This window comes from Corvus moneduloides, chromosome 29 (assembly GCF_009650955.1).
Source record: "Corvus moneduloides isolate bCorMon1 chromosome 29, bCorMon1.pri, whole genome shotgun sequence".
Classification (NCBI taxonomy): Eukaryota; Metazoa; Chordata; class Aves; order Passeriformes; family Corvidae; genus Corvus; species Corvus moneduloides.
Window position 1 is genome coordinate 1,462,300 of NC_045504.1, and position 18,076 is coordinate 1,480,375.

General features: G+C 63.0%; 3 protein-coding genes and 1 long non-coding RNA gene across 33 annotated transcripts in view; 2 read left to right on the forward strand and 2 right to left on the reverse strand.

The window, feature by feature from the left end:
* The window catches only part of LOC116436193 (Fc receptor-like protein 4), a 75,464-nt gene extending 67,078 nt beyond the window's left edge, over window positions 1-8,386 (forward strand). For 8 of the 13 annotated variants that reach the window (XM_032093209.1, XM_032093213.1, XM_032093206.1 and 5 more), the window contains 5 exons: window positions 914-1,183; window positions 6,350-6,652; window positions 6,733-6,819; window positions 7,383-7,404; window positions 7,628-8,386. In XM_032093209.1, the coding sequence (XP_031949100.1) occupies window positions 914-1,183; window positions 6,350-6,652; window positions 6,733-6,819; window positions 7,383-7,404; window positions 7,628-8,015 (1,070 nt within the window). In that variant the 3' untranslated portion in view covers window positions 8,016-8,386. The remainder of the gene's footprint in view (window positions 1-913; window positions 1,184-6,349; window positions 6,653-6,732; window positions 6,820-7,382; window positions 7,405-7,627) is intronic. The other 5 variants (XM_032093211.1, XM_032093210.1, XM_032093208.1 and 2 more) reach the window with 1 other exon arrangement.
* The window catches only part of LOC116436186 (Fc receptor-like protein 4), a 187,336-nt gene that overhangs the window by 130,752 nt on the left and 38,508 nt on the right, over window positions 1-18,076 (reverse strand). The gene's annotated exons all lie outside the window — the stretch shown is intronic.
* On the reverse strand, window positions 293-8,922 carry LOC116436338. The gene is made up of 3 exons (XR_004236982.1): window positions 8,910-8,922; window positions 6,005-6,009; window positions 293-514 (listed from the first exon to the last, which is right to left on the reverse strand). It is a non-coding gene; the product is annotated as an uncharacterized LOC116436338 (long non-coding RNA).
* Window positions 9,523-18,076, forward strand: part of LOC116436190 (Fc receptor-like protein 3) — a 161,494-nt gene continuing 152,940 nt past the window's right edge. For 4 of the 6 annotated variants that reach the window (XM_032093193.1, XM_032093195.1, XM_032093197.1 and 1 more), the window contains exon 1: window positions 9,524-9,719. The gene's annotated coding sequence lies outside the window, so the exon portion shown is untranslated. Of the gene's footprint in view, window positions 9,720-18,076 lie in introns of all 6 variants that reach the window. The other 2 variants (XM_032093194.1, XM_032093198.1) reach the window with 2 other exon arrangements.

Consider the following 18,076-nt stretch of genomic DNA (forward strand, 5'->3'; position numbering starts at 1 on the left):
ACCACAGCGGCCGCTACCGCTGCGAGGGCTTGGAGGGCTTCGGGCTGTCACGGTCAGTGCCTGTGACAGTGACAGTGCATGGTGAGCACCGCACAGCGGGAACTCCAATATCCCAACAGCCCCAAACCACTTCCCAGGGACTCGGTGTCACTGTCCCCCCTCCCATCTCCTTCCCAGAGCTGTTCCCGGTGCCGGTGCTGGAGGGTCTCCCCAAGCCTACCGAGGGGTCCCCCCTGAATCTCAGCTGCCTCAGCACCCCCAGCCCCCTGCAGCCCTGAGCTCCCCTCCTGCACCTCTTCTACCGGGACGGGCGGTTGGTGGGGGGCCCGCAGGGGTCCCCGCAGCTCCTGCTGCCCGCCGTGGGGGTCTCCCACTCGGGGAATTACAGCTGCCAGGTGCGCTCTGAGCGGGGGGCCGTGCGGAAGAGCAGCGCCCGGCTCCGCGTCACGGTGCGCAGTGAGTGCGGGGATGGGCGCGGGGAGCCCCGACAGCCGCCACGGGTCCCCCAGTCCTGCTCAACCCACTCTGCTTTCCTCCCTGCCTTCCCAGCTCCCTCCCTGGACGCTCCCTTCACATTCCCTGATCCCTGCATCCCTCACTAGGTCCCCTCACCCCTCCCTAGGTACACCTCTCCCTCACTTAGGTCCTTCCATGGTCCACAGGTCCCATCCATTCCTGGCTCCCCTAAACCTTCCCTGTGGTTCCCTCCAATGTGCTCCAGGTCTCCCCTCCCATCCCTCCCTGGGATCCCTCCACCCCTTCCAAGCCTCCCCCTCATTTCTTGGCCCCCTTCTTCCTCACTGGGATCCCGCCACCCCTCCCTGATCGTCCTCTTCCGCCCTGAGTCCTTCATTGGTCCCTGGTGTCTCCCACCCCTCCCGGGTCCTCCATTCCCCTTCTGCCCCTCCCGCAGGGGTCCCGCTCTCGGGGGTGTCTGTGTCGGCGGAGCCTCCCGGGGGACAGGTGGCACTGGGGGACCGCCTGGTGCTGAGCTGCGTGGTGGCCACGGGGACAGGTCCCCTGTCCTTCTCCTGGCACCGGGGGGACTCGTGGGCACCGCTGGGCACCAGCCCCCACCTGGAGCTGCGCCACGTTGGGGACAATGACAGCGGCCACTACCAGTGCAGGGCCAGCGACGGGGACAGCATGGCCAAGAGTGTCCCCATGAATGTCACTGTCCTGGGTGAGCAGGACCCTCAGGAATGGGGTGACCCCACCCACGATATCCCCATCTTCCCTGGCCAGGTGCCAACCCCATCTGTGTCCCTGCAGTGCCCGTGGCCAGTGCCACCATCAGCCCCGGTGCCCTGGCACAGCCGCTGCGCGCAGGTGACCCCGTGACCCTGCGCTGCTCGGTGCAGGTGGGCTCAGCCCCTGTCACCTTCACCTGGCTGCACAACGGCAGCGAAGTGGCCCGGGGTCCCCTCCTGGAGCTCGGCGACGTCCATGTGGGACATTCCGGCACCTACCAGTGCATGGCCACCAACCAGCTGGGACAGGATGGGCACCGCGTGTTCCGGGCGCTCAGCCCCGAGCTGGCACTGACGGTGACACCGCGGGGACACTGGGACACAGGTGGGCTCACTCGGGGTCACCGGGGGGATTGCAGCATCCCCGGCATGGCAGGTGACCCTGATGTGTCCCCCTCTGTCCCCAGCAGTGGCTGCAGGGGTTGCCGGGTCCCTCCTCTTCCTGCTCCTGCTTGTGGGTGTCATTGTGGGCTGGCACCGGTGGCAGCGCCTGGGTGGGTGACAATGGGGCCGACGGAGGCTGTGGGGAGCTGGGAGGACACCTAGAATGTGGGGATGATGGGGCAGCACCCACAGCCCCTCACTTGGGCAGTGCTGAGTCCCCAGTGACCTTTGTTCAAAGACCTTGAGGATTTGTTGTGGTGTTGGAGGGTGGTGCAGGGATGCTGGGGGTTCTTTCAGGAATCCTGGGATAGTTTGGAGGGTGCCCATCCCTGCCAGCCTTGGGGCTCTGGGGGCATCAGGACATGGGGCTCTGGTGTGGTTCAGGGGTTCTGGGGGTCTCCAGGAATGCTGGGGGTTCCTGGGGGGAATTGAGAGCCCTGTGGGGGTTCAGGATTCCTGAGGGTGGTCAGGGCCTTGGGGACCCCACAGTCACCCCCACCCCTTTCCTTTGCAGCCTCCAGGAAGCACCAAGAAAGGTGAGTGGGGGGCTACAGCCATGACCCCCCTTTTATCCAGTCCCCAAGACCTCCCATCCCCTCTCACACATCCCCCCATCCCTGCAGGGCTCCCCCAGAGCCCCTGGCCCCCCCGGAGGAGGGGGAGGTGCTGTACACCCACGTCACAAGGATGAAGCAGACGCAGGGTGAGTCCGGGGTGGGACACACACAGGGACACGTCACCCACGGGGGGTGTCACACAGGTGCCACAGCCAGGGTCTCCTGCAGGGCCCACCCGCACCGCTCCGCCCCAGGATACCCAAGTGACCTACGTGGAGCTGCCGGGACCCCACGGGTGACCGAGGGCACCCAGTGACATCTACAGGAACGTGCTGGGACACTGAGGGCACTGGGGGACACTGGAGGATCCGACTGACTTCTGCTGGGCCCAAAATGCAGCTTTTTGCTGAAACTGGGAGAAATGGTGTTTCTTTGTTCAGCTCTCTCCTGCTTCAGGAACGGGATTCTCCAATTTCCTGCTTCTGCTAAAATCTTTCTCTCCCCGTCTTGCTGCGGAGTGCAGTGAGAGAGCGGCTTTGGTGGGTGCGGGGCATCCGGGCAGCGTCAGCCCACGGCAAGGCAGGAAGGAGGAGGGTCCCGCTCAGGGTGCTGAGCAGATCCTTGTGGCATTTGCCTGAGTTTTGGGGCTCCCTCAGTGCCTTGGGCAGAGGGACAAAATGATCCATTGCTGCATTTCCGGGCTGCTTCCCTCGCAGCTGCCCCTGCAGGGGCGCTTTGCAGCCAGCCCTGCTCTGCAAACCATCAAAGGCCCTCGCTCGCAGAGCCACTGCTTGGGCTCCCCTTGGCTTTTGTGCTTCTCGCAGGGCTGAGCAAACCACAGCCACGCCTTTTCCCCCACACAATTCTCACCTTGCAGCAGCTCTAAAGCTGCGAGAGTCAAAGCCCAGGGGGCGGGGGGGACCCTCAGGTCGTGGCTGCCCCTGAGGCTGGCCAGAGCAGGGCTGGCCAATGCTCATCCCGGCGCAGAGGGGCTGTGGCATGGCCTGGCCCCACACTTGGATTGACGGGGGTCGCCAGGATGTGCCACCCCTGGGACAGGCACACCCCCCAGAATTTGCAGGGACACTTCTGGAACCGCCACCCCCCAGAAGAGGATACCCTCATCAAAGATGTGTCACCCCCAGAACAGAACAGGGACACACCCCAGGACAGGACCCCTCTGGATGTGCCCCCCCAGGTCAGAACCCGCCCCCGTCTGACTCTCAGCACAAACGGCCTCTTCCTTCTGCTGCCCGAGAGAGAAAGTGAAAGTGTTGTGGGGCACAGCCGGACACCCCCATCCCCCACTGCCCCCCTAAACCCATCTCTGTGCCCCCCGCACCCCCTATTCCCCCTGCACAGGGTGCCCCCAACCCGTTCCCTGCTCAGGAGCTCCCCAGGATCACCGAGCCATGAAGTGGGAGGGGGAGTGCACAAAAGTGAGGTAAATAAGAAAAAATAGAAACAAAGAGAAGAAGAAGTGCCAGGGTGGGGAGCACAGAGCCGGAGCACCGTGAGAACCCCGTGGTGTTCCCCACAGACCACCAACACTACGGGGGTCTCTGCTTTTGTCTGCCTCACCCCAAATCTGAGGCACCCTGTGAAGGAGCTGCGACCCACAAGACCACCCAGCCACTGCCCATGCCTGGGACCCCCATTCCTCTGGGAACCACAACCATGGGACCTCATTCCCTAATGTCCCCTCTCCTGGGGATCCCCATCCCAGGCCACCCACTTCCTAGAACCTCCATTGCCCAGCCTGCCCCTACCTTTGACCCCATCCCATGGGCTCTCCAGTCCCTCAGAACCCTCCACCCCTGGGATCTTCATTCCATGACCCCAAATCTGTGAGGCCAATATTCTCTGGTACCCCCATCCCTGGTCTCCCCACCAGTGGGGACCCCATTCCCCAGGATCCCCATCCCTGGGCCCTGCTGTTCCTCTGGAAATCCATCCTGAGCTCCCCACATTCCTGGAGCCCCCATTCCTGGGACTCCCAAGTCTCATGTCCCCACCATGTCCCTCTATGTCCCCTCCCTCCACCCTGCCCCCACCAAGGGCCACCAGCACATGGGTACAGACCTGACCTCTCTTCCTTCCTCTTTGGCCAAAGAGCCGCCACCCAGGGGACAGGTGGCCCCGGCAGCGTGTGACAGCCAGCCCTTGTGGCCGGGGACACCAGGATGGCCGGGAAAGTGGCGCTGCTCCTGTGGGGTGAGTGCTCTGGGCACGGGCCTGATTCCCCGGGGATGGTCCCTGTTGGGGAAGGGAGCGGTGGGGAGGGGGCACAGGGGGGCTGCGGGGTGCCCTGAGGTGCCCAAGGCCAGCAGAGCCCGAGCATGGGGGTGGACTGTGGTGTGATGGGGGTTGTGGCGTGGCTGTGGGGACAGGAACAGGAGGACCGGAATGGGGGGACTGAGATCTGGGGTCAAGGATATCATGACAGGCACACTGGGACTGGGGCAGCTGTGGGGACAGGGCCAGGGGCACAGGGATGCAGGGACAGGGACAAGGAGACAAGCACTGTGTGGATGGCCCATGGGGGACAGGTGCCGTGGCGCTGCTGGGGGTGACCTGTGCCAGCACGGGGTGTCCACGGAGTCCCCAATTCCAGGGTGTTCACAGTGTCCGCGTGTCCTGCCTCAGCTCGAGGTGGCTGCAATGTCCCCATCCCTGGAGCTTCCATGCCACATGGATGTGGCACATGGACAGCTGTGACACAGACACGTCCCCCAGCATCTCCAGACCTGTTGGGGACCATTCCTGAGCACTTTCTCACAAGAACCGGTGTCCCCGTGGGGACAGTTTGGGGACAGCCCCACACCCAGTCCCCTGGGTGCCACTTGCCCCACAGAGCCACCCAGCCCTGTCCCTTCTCCCTTCCAGCCCAGACCCTCGGCCTCACTGGTGAGTCCTCAGGGGGATGCCACGTCCCCGCTCCGCTGTCCCCATCCCGCGCTGGCCCTGGCAGGCTGGTGTCCCCTGTCACCCGCAGGCGCCCAGACCACCCAGCTCCTCGTGCAGCCCACCTGGACGCCGCCGGTGCTGTGGGACCGGGTGACACTGACCTGCCAGGGCTCGGGCACCGCTGCTGCCACCACCTGGTACAAGGACGGGCAGCGCTGGTGGCAGAAGGGACCCGACCGATTCGTTGTCACCGAGAGTGGCACCTACCAGTGTGACAGACCCGGCACCGGGCTGAGCCCTCCCATGCGCATCTTAAACGATGAGGGACGATGAGTGCCCTGGCACCCGCGGGGTCCCCAAGGGCTCTGGGTGGGCTCTGCTCCATTGGTCAACCCCCGGGCGTGATGAGAACCCGTCCCCTGCACATGGGGACATTCCAGAGCATTCCAGTGACATGAGACCTCCCTGTTGCAGTTGGGGACCCCTGGTGCCTCCCAGGGCATTTGGGATCTCTCAGACTCCCCAGATGTGACAGTTCCCTCCTGTCCCACAGAGCGTCTGGTGCTGCAGGTGCCGGCGTGGGCGCTGCTGGAGGGTGACGTGGTGACGCTGCGCTGCCGGGGCTGGAGGGACAGCGCGGTCACTGGGGTGCAATTTTACCACGAGGAGAAGGATCTGGGGGGACCCCTTAATGGGACTGAGCTGTTCCTGTCCCCCCTGCAGCTGCTCCACGGTGGCCGCTACCGCTGTGGGGGCTGGGTGGAGTCTGGGGCGTCACTGTGGTGGGAGAAGTCGGCTCCTGTGACAGTGACAGTGCATGGTGAATGTGGGAATGGGAACAGGAAACCCCAACATCTTCCCAGCGTTCCCCCACCACTGCCTGGGTCCCTCATCCCTCTCTTCAACCCTCCCTGGCTCACCCACACCTTCCTATGTCCCTCTCGGGCTGGGATGACCCCAAGCACAGCATGTCCCATCCTATCCCAGGCCACAGCCCCGCCACGGAAGGTCACAGTCCTGGGGGACTGGGACCCTCTGGCTCTGGGTGCTCCCAGCCACGGCATCCCCAATGGGTGACGGTAAACACCGCCACACGTCACAGTCCTGGCTGAAAGGCTCCCTCTGTCCCCAGGTGCCACCATGCACAGACTCCCCATCCCCCATCTGACACTCCCTCCCCTCCCATTCCCCTGCGCCCACACTGGGTGCCAGGCCCTCCCCCCGGCCTCAGCCCCGTCTGTGTCCCCGCAGTGCCCGTGGCCAATGCCACCATCAGCCCCGGTGCCCTGGCACAGCCGGTGCGCGCAGGTGACCCCGTGACCCTGCGCTGCTCGGTGCAGGTGGGCTCAGCCCCTGTCACCTTCACCTGGCTGCGCAACGGCAGCGAGGTGGCCCGGGGTCCCCTCCTGGAGCTCGGCGACGTCCATGTGGGACATTCCGGCACCTACCAGTGCGTGGCCACCAACCAGCTGGGACAGGACGGGCACCGCGTGTTCCGGGCGCTCAGCCTCGAGCTGGCACTGACGGTGACACCGCGGGCACACTGGGACACAGGTGGGCTCACTCGGGGTCACTGGAGGGTGCAGAAGCCCCGGCATGGCAGCTGACCCTGATGTGTCCCCCTCTGTCCCCAGCAGTGGCTGTGAACATCGGCAGGAGCCTCCTGTTCCTGGCCCTGCTCCTGGGTGTCATTGGGGGCTGTCACTGGTGGCAGCGCCTGGGTGGGTGACAATGGGGCCAACGGGGGTGCTGGAGTGAGGGGAAGCCCCCAGAGTGGGGGGGCGATGGGGCAGCACCCACAGCCCCGGAGTTGGGGGAAACGGAGCCCACAGTGACCTCGGCTGGGAGTCCTGGGGGCTTTAGGAGGATTCTGGAGGGTCTTGGTTGGGCTCCAGGGGCTCTCCTGGGTGGGCTTTGAGGAACCTTGGGCTGGAAGTGTGAGCTCCTGGAGGGTTTGGGGAATTCCTGGAGGGCCATGCAGGGATGTTAGGGGATCTTTCTGGGATCGTGGGGTAGTTTTGGGGACGCCCCTCCCTGTTGGGCTTGGGGTTCTGGGGCCTCAGGGGGTTCTTGGGCACCGGGGTGCTCAGGGGCACTGCGGTGGTGCAGAAGTTCTGGGGGTTCAGGGGTGCTTGGAGTGTCCCGGGGGGAATCAGGGGTGTGGTGGGAATCGGGGCTCCAGTGGGGATTTGGGGGTTCCGTGGGTGGTCGGAGCTGCCGAGGTCCCAGGAAGGTTCAGGGGTCTTGGGGTGCCCACGGTCACCCCCTCCCCTTTTCCTTGCAGCCGCCAGGAAGCCCCAGGACAGGTGAGTGGGGGGGCTCCGGCCGTGACTCCCCTTTCCCCCTTCCCCAGACACCCCCTCAGGCCCCCCCTCATCCCCGCAGGGCCCCCCCGGAGGAGGGGGAGCTGCTGGAGCCCCACGGCGTGGGCAGCGAGCGGGCGGGGGGTGAGTACGGGGCTGGGGACAGGGACACGTCCCCCACGGGTGTCACCCCCTCCCGGGTCCCCACAACCGCTGTCTCTGTCAGCGCCCCCACGGGTGTCCCCCGGCCCTGCCCCCCCTCGGCATCCACAAGTGACCAACGCGCAGCTGCCGGGACCCTACGAGGGACAGCAGGACCCCGGTGCCACCTACGAGAGTGTGATGTGACCCTGGGGGGAAATTGGGGATCACTGGGAGGCATCGAGTCCCCCCAGGGGTCCCTCACTGCCCTTCACAGCACCCCAGGGCCTCCCCATTCCTCCTCACAGTGCCCGGGGGGCACAGGACACTTTTGCCTCTTCTTGGACCCAAAAGGCAGCGTTTGGATTAAAGCGGGAGAAATGGGGTTGGTTTGTTCAGCTCTGCCTGCTCAGCTCGGCAAGGAGGAGGGTCCCGCTCAGGGTGCTGAGCAGATCCTTGTGGGATTTGCCTGAGTTTTGGGGCTCCCTCAGTGCCTTGGGCAGAGGCACAAAATGATCCATTGCTGCATTTCCGGGCTGCTTCCCTCGCAGCTGCCCCTGCAGGGGCGCTTTCCAGCCAGCCCTGCTCTGCAAACCATCAAAGGCCCTCGCTCGCAGAGCCACTGCTTGGGCTCCCCTTGGCTTTTGTGCTTCTCGAAGGCCTGAGCAAACCACAGCCACGCCTTTTCCCCCACACAATTCTCACCTTGCAGCAGCTCTAAAGCTGCCAGAGTCAAAGCCCAGGGGGCAGGGGGGACCCTCAGGTCGTGGCTGCCCCTGGGGCTGGCCAGAGCAGGGCTAGCCAATGCCCATCCCTGCGCAGTGGGGCTGTGGCATGGCCTGGCCCCACCCTTGGATGGCCACTGGCTGCACAGAGGAGTTTGGGAACTGCTTCCTGCCTGGGGCTCCATTCCCAAGCTGCTCTTGCCGCCTCCGATCCTGCAGGGGATGAACGAGAATGGAGAAGTCTGGAATAGGTTTTCTCTCAAAACCAACAAACCCAAAGTGTCCCAACCCCCCAGCACAGAAACCACACAGGGGGGCAGTGGGAGCAGGAAAGGGGGGCAGCCCCACAACAGCTTCAGGCCCCCCCACATTTGCGGTGTCTCAGTGGTGTGGTATCAATTTTTGGCCAAATCAGCCATTTCCAGAAGGGAAAAAGCTCCATTTTTCCATGTGGGTGTTGAGGCAGAGGGGGCAGGTTGGTGCTCAGGTGTTGTGGGCAGAGCAGGGCACAGCCAGGAGTGTCCCGAGCGTTTCATCTGCAGGGTCTCATCCATTTCCTGGTTGCCAGCGCTGAGACCCTGCCAGGGCTGGGGGCTTGGGGTGGCTGTGGGAGGTTGTGGCGGGGTCTGTGCCCTCCCCGACTGACACCCAGCCCCTGTCACCCCCACTGGCACCCCGTGGGGCTTCTCACCCACAGAAGGGTCACAGGGGGCTGCAGGATGGGGAAGAGGGGCTGCACCTTGGGGGATCCCAAAGGGAGATTGGGGGCTCCCAGAGTGGAGGGGAGCGTCAAGGGGAAGGGACATAGAAGGGACAGGGCACCCCAAATTTTTGCCCTGCAGAGGTCACAGTGCCCAAGCAGGGACAGTGGGAGCCAGCAGGGCCCTCCCAGGACAGGGGCCCCAGGTTGTGACAACACTGGGAGAGGGACCCCCCTGCCCCCGCCAGGAATGTGTCCAGAGACCCCCCCAGCACCGCCATCCCCCAGGACAGGAACCCCCTGGCCGGGATGGGGCAGCCCTGGGACAGGATCCCACCAGGATGTGTCACACCCAGAACAGGGACACACCCCAGGACAGGACCCCTCTGGATGTGCCCCCCCAGGTCAGAACCCACCCCCCCTCTGACTCTCAGCACAAACGGCCTCTTCCTTCTGCTGCCGGAGAGAGAAAGTGAAAGTGTTGTGGGGCACAGCCGGACACCCCCATCCCCCACTGCCCCCCCACGCCTCTCTGCACCCCCGCACCCCCTATTCCCCCTGCACAGGGTGCCCCCAACCCGTTCCCTGCTCAGGAGCTCCCCAGGATCACTGAGCCGCACACTGGGAGGTGAGGCAGCGTGGCACAACCGTGAGGAAATGAAGGACAAAACAGAAATAAAGAGGAAAAAGCCAAAGGGTGGGGGGGACACAGAACCGGAGCTACCCAGGACCCCCCTGTGATGCCGCCCCAGGTAATGAGCACCCCAGGGGGGCCGTGCTGGGCCCTGAGTCACCCCAAAATCTGAGGCACCCAGTGAAGGAGCTGAGACCCACGAGCCCCCCCAGGCACTGCCCATCCCGGGGACCCCCATTCCCCTGGGAATCCGACGGTGGCAGCCCCATTCCCTGTGTCCCCCTTTTCTCAGAACCACATCCTGGGTCTCCTGATGCCCAGCATCTCCATCCCCTTCCCCCCAACCCCTTTGCCCCCCATTCCCTCAGGACCCCCGTCCTGGGGACCCCCTGACACATGGGGACCCCCATTCCCCAGACAGACACTCCCTATCACTTCCCCTCTCTCCCCATTCCTCTGGGACACCCATCCTGAGATCCCCACATCCCCTGAGCCCCCCACTCCTGGGAACACCATGTCCCACCATGTCCCCAGCCTGTCCCCTGCTGTGTCTACACCCTGCCCCCACCCTGCCCCCACCAAGGGCCACCACCAACACGTGGGGACGAGACGTGACCTCGCTTCCTGCCCGCCACCCAGGGGACAGGTGGCCCTGGCAGCGTGTGGCAGCCAGCCTGGGTGGCCGGGGACACCAGGATGGCCGGGAATGTGGCGCTGCTCCTGTGGGGTGAGTGCCCCGGGCACGGGCCTGATGCCCCGGGGATGGGCCCTGGTGAGGCAGAGAGCGGTGGGGAAGGGGCACAGGAGGGCTGCGGGGTGCCCTGATGTTCCCAAGGCCAGAAGAGCCCGAGCACGGGCATAGACCCCTTAAATGTGACCAGAGTCGTGGGGTGGCTGTGGGGACAGGAATGGGGGGCACAGGAATGGAGGGAGTGGGATGTAGCAAAAGGAACATTGGGGCTGGGGCAGCTGTGGGGACAGGGCCAGGGGCACAGGGATGCAGGGACAGGGACAAGGGACAAGCACCATCAGGATGGGCCACGGGGCCAGGTGCCATTGGGATGGGATCATGGGCAGAGGGCCGTGGGGATGTGGCCATGGGGACAGGTGCTGTGGGGTGGGTGGAGGTGACTTGTCCAAACATGGGGTGTCCACAGTGTCCCCATGTCCTGCCTCAGCCCAGGGTGACAGAGGTGTCCCTGTCCTCAGGACCTCCGTGCTAAACCAGTGACCCCGTGGGGACAGTTTGGGGACAGCCCCACACTCCGTGCCCCGGGTGCCGCTGTCCCCGTGGTGCCACCCCCACCCAGCCCTGTCCCTTCTCCCTTCCAGCCCAGACCCTCGGCCTCGCTGGTGAGTCCTCGGGGGGATGCCACGTCCCCGCCCCGCTGTCCCCATCCCTCGCCGGCCCTGGCAGGCTGGTGTCCCCTGTCACCCACAGGTGCCCAGACCACCCAGCTCCTTGTGCAGCCCCCCCTGGATGCCGCCGGTGCTGTGGGACCGGGTGACACTGACCTGCCAGGGCTCGGGCACTGCCGGTGCCACCACCTGGTACAAGGACGGGCAGCGCTGGCGGCTGCAGGGACCCGACCGATTCGTTGTCACCGAGAGTGGTACCTACCAGTGTGACAGACCAGGCACCGGGTGCAGCCCCCTCTGTGAGCGTCTCCAATTGTGAGGGGGGATCATTAATGATCAGCGTGGTCTCCAGTGGGTCTGGGTGGGCTCCACTCCGTGGGTGGCTTCACACCCCTCATGTTGTGAGAGCCTGTCCCCGGCATACAGGGACATCCCAGTGCATCCCAGTGTAATGGGATCCTCATGACGACAACAGTGTCATGGGGTTACCCCTGGTATTCCTGGAATCCTCGCAGCAATGGAGACTCCCCCCAGATGTCCCCAGTGCCGTGGGGACCCACCTCGGTCCTGTCTCGATCCCCTCAGTGCGATGAGACCCTCCTGTCCCACAGACCGGCTGGTGCTGCAGGTGCCGGCGCGGGCACTGCTGGAGGGGGACACGGTGACACTGCGCTGCTGGGGCTGGCAGAACAAGTCGGTCACCGGGGTGCGATTTTACCACAAGGAGAAGGATCTGGGGGGGCCCCTCAATGGGACAGAGTTGTCCCTGTCTCCCCTGCAGTTGCACCATTGTGGCCGCTACCGCTGCAATTGCCAGATGGGAACCAACCGGCTGGAGTCAGTGCCAGTGACTGTGACAGTGCACGGTGAGCACCCCCACGGCCGCCACCCCAAATACTCTGATTCCCCCACTCTCATCCCCAGCAGGTTGTGCATCACTGCGTCCCCCTGCTGACACTGCACAGTGAGCTCCCCACAATCCCCCACACCTCAGCAGCCCCTCCCCTGCTGGCTCAGGGTGACTGCCCCCACCCCATCTCCTTCCCAGAGCTGTTCCCGGTGCCGGTGCTGGAGGGTCCCCCCGAGCCCACCGAGGGGTCCCCCCTCAATCTCAGCTGCCTCAGCACCCCCAGCCCCCTGTGGCCCCGAGCCCCACTCCTGCACCTCTTCTACCGGGACGGGCGGTTGGTGGGGGGCCCGCAGGGGTCCCCACAGCTCCTGCTGCCCGCCGTGGGGGTCTCCCACTCGGGGAATTACAGCTGCCAGGTGCGCTCTGAGCAAGGGCCATGCGGGAGAGCAGCGCCCGGCTCCGCGTCATGGTGCGCAGTGAGTGCGGGGATGGGGGGCCCACCAGTCACAGCAGCCCCCATCTCACCCATCCCATCCATCACATCCCCATCCCAACCCACTCTGCGTGACAGCCGCTGCCACCGTGGGTCACAGTCCTGGGTGATGAGGACCTTCTGTCTCCAGGTGGAAGCACGCACAGAACGCCTCATTCCCCAGCAGTGGCTGCAGGGGTTGCTGGGTCCCTGTTGTTCCTGCTCCTGCTGCTGGGAGTCACCATGAGCTGTCAGTGGTGGCAACACAAGGGTGGGTGACAATGGGGTGGATGGGGCTCCTTGCTTTAGAGAGAGGCCCCAAGACTGGGGGGCCATGGGGTGGCACCCACAGCCCCTGACATGGTGGGGACTGAGCCCCAGTGACCTTGGCTCTGACTGCTGGGATGTTTGGAGGGGTCTTCAGGGACTCCTGGATCATCCCAGGGTGGACCTTGAGGAATATTGGGGTGGCACTGCGAGCTGCTGGGGTCTTTGAGGTGGTCTTGGAGGGTTTTACAGGGATGTTGAGGGCTCTTCAGGGATTCTGGGGGAGTTGGGGGGGGGGTGCATCTCCCTGCTGGGCTTGGGGTTGTGGGAGCTCAGAGGTCACAGGGAAGTCAGCGGTACTGGGGTGGTTCAGGGTTCTGGGGGCTTTGGGGGTGTTTGGAAGTCCTGGGGGGAATCAGGAGTCCTATGGGGGGTTGGATGACCCAGGGTCCAAGGAGGGTTCAGGAGCTCTGGGGACCCCACAGTCATCCCCCCACCTTTCCTTGCAGCAGCCAGGAAGCCCCAGGACAGGTGAGTGGGGGGCTGTGGCCATGGACCGCCTTTTCCCTCCTCTGCAGATACCCTTCACACCCCCTTTTGTCCTGCAAGGCCCCCCCGGAGCAGAAGGGTCCTGGGAGAGCCCAGGCCAGGGATTGAGCTGTGGAATTCCCTCTGTCTCCACAGCAGCTCTGCCAAAGCCCAACAATGCCCTTTGGGCTCCCTGAAATACCCGCTCCAGCACCTGCAGCCCCGCGTGCCACTCCCTCCTCCCTGTGCTCGCTGCCTGCAGGGCTGTTCCTCTCCCAGCCCTCTGGCTCCTCTGGGCTGCTGCAGTTGTATTTCTGCCATCTCTTGGATTTGCCCTTCCCACCTCAGGGCGGCTCCAGGCCCACTACTCTGGCCTGTTCCAGCACACGCCTCTAGTTCCAGGATCTGTGGGAGGCGTTGCCATGGCAATAGTCGGTCCCCACACATTGCGACAGCGGCTTCGGAGGCGCTGTCACAGTCGCTTCGGACACCCCGTGACAGTCCCGGCACCCGCAGCCCAATGGCAGCCAGGCCCCTTCCCAGTGCTCTGGGACCACCATTGCGGTCCCTCCTTTCCGTGGGCTCCACGCCGGGGTCTCTGCTCCCGCGCCATCCCGGGGTCTCCCCTCGGCCATTTCGGTCCCTCCCCCCTCGGGGCTCCCCTGTGGGCTCCCAGTCCCTCCATCCCGGCCCCTCCCAGCCAGTGCCCCCCGGCCCCCTGTGCCTCACCTGAGCACCCTGCGGAATTCCCGGCGCTCCTGCTCCACCTGTGTGGCCAGCTGCTGCTCCCGTGGGCCGCCTGCTCCAGCCGCTCCCGCCTCAGCCGCTGCTCCAGCTCGGCCTTCCCGGCTGCCCAGCGCCAAGCCCCGGCCACATGGCAGAGGCGCTCAATCATCCCCAACACCAGCAGTGAGCACCACACAACCTTCCCGGCAGCCGAAAAAGCTCCTTCTGGCCACAGCTGAGGGCATGTGTCCCTCAAAATGTGTCCAGGGCTGCCTCAGGATCCCAAAATGCCCGCGAGAGGCAGCGGAGCCGTGTGTTTGTGCACAGGGATGCTTTAGGAGCACGGCTGAACTTTAGGAAGCCCAGCTCTAATTGCAGCACCTCATTAAGGGTCTGCAGCACCTCATTAAGGGTCTGCAGCACCCAGAGCACAACGTGGGCATTGGCCCAAGCAGCTCCAATTCAGCCCCGTTTTGACCTCCCAAGCCACTGCTCCCGGCCCGCGCTGTCCCTTTGCTGCAGCTGCCTTTTAAACCAAGACGTTCTTTTTCTCTGGGTATGCACATGAGAGAAATATCTGCCAGATATTCTCAAGAGGACAAAAATACACAAACACATTAGGGACACTCAGGAGTCCTGGGGGGAATTGAGGGTCCAGTGGGGTTTCAGGATTCCTGAGGATGGATGAGGGCCCCTGGGACCTCAAAGTCACCCCTCCAGTTTTGCTTTGCAGCCAGCAGGAACCACCAGGAAAGGTGAGTGGGGGGCTTCAGCCATGATCCCCCTTTTACCCAAACCCCCAGGACCTTCCATTCCCTTCCACACAACCCCTTATTCCCACAGGGCCACCCCGCAGCCCGTGGCACCCCTGGTGGAGGAGCCTCAGGCGACCTACATGGAGCTGCTGGGGCCGCACAGGCAACCGTGGGAACCCAGCGACATCTACGACAATCTACAACAAAAGCTGTGACACTCTGGGAAGTGGGGGGCACTGGGGGGTACTGGGGGTGCCCCCTCCATGGCTCCTATGGTTGCCCATCCTTCCAAGGGACGTGGTTGTGAGTCAGGTGGTGGCTGCACAGGCCAGCCAGAGCTCCCCATTCCCTCTCCCAGTACCCCTAGGGGCTCCCCCAGCCCCTTTTCAGTACCTGCAGGGGCTCCCCAACCCCCATCAGAGTGCTCCAAGTACCCGCAGTGACTTCCCCATTCTCTCCCCACAGTGCTCCCAGTACACCCAGGGCTTCCCTATTCCCCCTCCCACTACCCCTGTCCCATCCTGCTGCAAAAGGGGGAGTCAGGGAGGATCCTTTTTGATATATTTCTTGGACAAAAATGAAGCGCAAAACACAGTAATGTTGTATCTGAGAACTGTTTCTTGATGAAGGAGGGTAAGTGTTCTTAGCGAAGGGGGATAGCAAAGAGAGTAGAGAGGGGAAAAGAGAGACAGAAACAGAAGACAGGCACAGCGTTACTGCAAGAACCCCGGGCGCTCTGTCGGCTCGGCAGATGCAGCGTGTCCTGCGCGTCCTCAGCGAGCCCATGCAGCTTTTGCGAGGGGCTGGGCACAATTCCCAAGTGGCTGTGGCAGCGCGTCTCCGGTGCTGGCGAAGAACGGCTGCGGGCCGGCTGCTGCGGGCCGGCTGCCATGGGCTGGTACTACAGGTTGGCACCGCCGTGGGCTGGTGTGGCACACTGGTTGCAACGCGGGCAATGCGGGAAACACGGCGGCGGCCGAGGCTGGTGCAGGCGGTGCCCGCTCTGTCGGGGAAGCGGCCGAGCACCGGGCCATCGCAGCCATGAGCTGCCTCGCGGGAGCGGCGAAGCAGGGCAGAACGGGTGCGGACAGGGAAGCCAGGCCGCAGGGAGGAAAAGGCGAGGGAGGGATGTCTTGGGGTGACTCGATGTTGTATTCCCTATCGCTGCTCTATGCCCAGAAATTCGTTTGATGTCTTTCTATGCTTTTAAACTGAGCCTAAGCGGAGAGAGAGAAAACTGAGCAAACTTCTCCAAGCAGTGCCTTTCAAGGACACAGGGATAACACAATCTCGTTGTCTGCATTTTTTTTTCTTCTGTGTTCTGCTGCTGTGGGAGGGGAGAGGAGAAGCGCCCTGCTTGCTTGTTTAGCCAGCTTTTGGTTTTCTTCTTCTCCGGAGAGAGACGGAGAGTTGAACTTTTGTTTTCCTGGGACTTCGGTCTTTTTCCTTTTTTCTGCTGGACCATTTCAACATCACAATACATCAGGAGGAATTTCCACCTAAGCCTTGGCCCTGGAGGTGGGCCCACCACCCCGTCCCAGCTCCAAGGATGGGGAGAGAGAGAGACTATGGAAGGACTCTGAAATTTTCCCAGGTTTTCCCTCTACAGCAAGAGGTTTCATTATTTAGCATTAGTCTCTTTTTTTTCCCTGTGTCTTTGTTAAATAAATAGCTTTTATTTCTTTTACTTCCTTCGAGGAAAAAGTATTTTTTCCCCAAACGTAGCAAGGGAGGGTTGGTTTGGAACCTGCCTTCTCTCAGAGGATGTAGTTCTAAATTTGGCCAAACTGGCACAGGGGAGGAGGGCCAAGTTGAGCCTCTGAGCAAGCCCCTGATCCCTCCATGTAACCCAAAGTAAAATGGCTCCTGTGTGAATTAACTGCTTTTATGTGCTAAGGTTCCTCCCACAGCCCCATTTCCTGGGCATTTTTTCCTGGGCATTTTTTCCCCGGGCATTTTTCCAGGCCTCCGGGCATCAGTCCCACCAGCCAGTGCAGGGTCACTCACAGCCCCATCATGGAAGCTTTCTCTCCCCTGATCAGCTGTCAGCTGAAGCCTCCCCTGGACAGGCTTCCCATGACATGTAGAGCCCCTAGAGTAATTTTCCACCTCATGTGTAACATATGTTGAGGCATAAATGAAAATCAGATTGGTTCCTCTCACCCCCCCATGCTCCCAGTGGTTCTGCAATCCCCCTCCCAGTGCTCCCAGTACAGCAAGTGGCTTACCGTCCCCCCTGCCAGTTCCAAGGGGGCACAGGACCTGGTTCCCTCCTCCTGCGACAAAAATGCATCTTTTTGGTTAAACTGGCAGAAATGCTGTTTGCTTGTTCAGCTCTGACGGGCTTTAGGAACGGGATTCTCCAATTTTGGGCTGCCACTATGTCTTGGTTTGAAAGACACATGTCTGCCCAGGAAGGTGGGAACCTCCCTTGGGATGGAGAATACAACCCCCTATCCTCCGAATTATTGCAACTGTGAAATTATGGGGCTTTCAGGCCAAGATACGGGAACAGGAATAACAGTTCTTGACTAGTGAGTGTATATATGTACAACAGGGCAAAGCAACAACAATGGCAGCAACAGCAAACAGAACCAGAACCCAGTGCCAGAACCAGAACCCGGTGCCAGGACCAGAACCTGGTGCCAGAACCAGAACTCAGTGCCAGTACCAGAACTCAGTCCCAGGACCAGAACCTGGAGCCAGAACACAAACCCAGTGCCAGGACCACAAACGCAGTTCCAGAACCAGAACCCAGTGGCAGGATCAGCCCCGGTGCCAGCACCAGCCATGGTGAAAGAATCAGAACCAGGTGCTGGAACCACAAACCCAGTGCCAGAATCACAAAGCCAGTGCCAGAAGCAGAACCAGAACCAAAAACCCAGTGCCAGAACCAGAACCTGGTGCCAGAACCAGAACCCGGTGCCGGCACCAGAACCCGGTGCCAGGACCACAAACCTAGTGCCATGACCAGAGCCGGTGCCAGAACCAGAACCCTGGTGCCAGCAACAGACCGCAGTGCCAGAACCAGACCACAGTTCCAGAACCAGACCCAGTGCCGGAACCAGACATGATGCCGGTACCAGACCCGGTGCTGGTGCCTCTCTCGCCGTGGGCCCGTTCCTCTCGCTGCAGTTCCGCTCGAGGCCGCCAGGGGCGCTGGTGGCTCCCAGCCGGGCAGGGCAGGTGCGGTGATTCCCCCCACCAGCAGGGGGCGCTGTGGCGTGAGCTCGGCCCTGTCTCTCCCTCACGCGGCGATGGCGGCGCAGCCGGCGGGAGGGATGGAAAAGCGGCTTCCTTTACAAACCCCCAAGGGCAGCCAGGCCCGGTGCCCCTCGGGATGGTGAAAGGGGCTGCAGGAGGAACCTGGGAGCGGCAGCTGGGACAGCATAGGCCAATGGAGCCCGGAGTGGCAAAACAAAATGCAACAGAAGCTCCGCAGCTGTAGCAGGAGCCGCGGGGTGTCCCAGCAGGCAGGCGGTGCTGGGTTAGAGTGTAGTGAAAAAACCAGAGCAGTG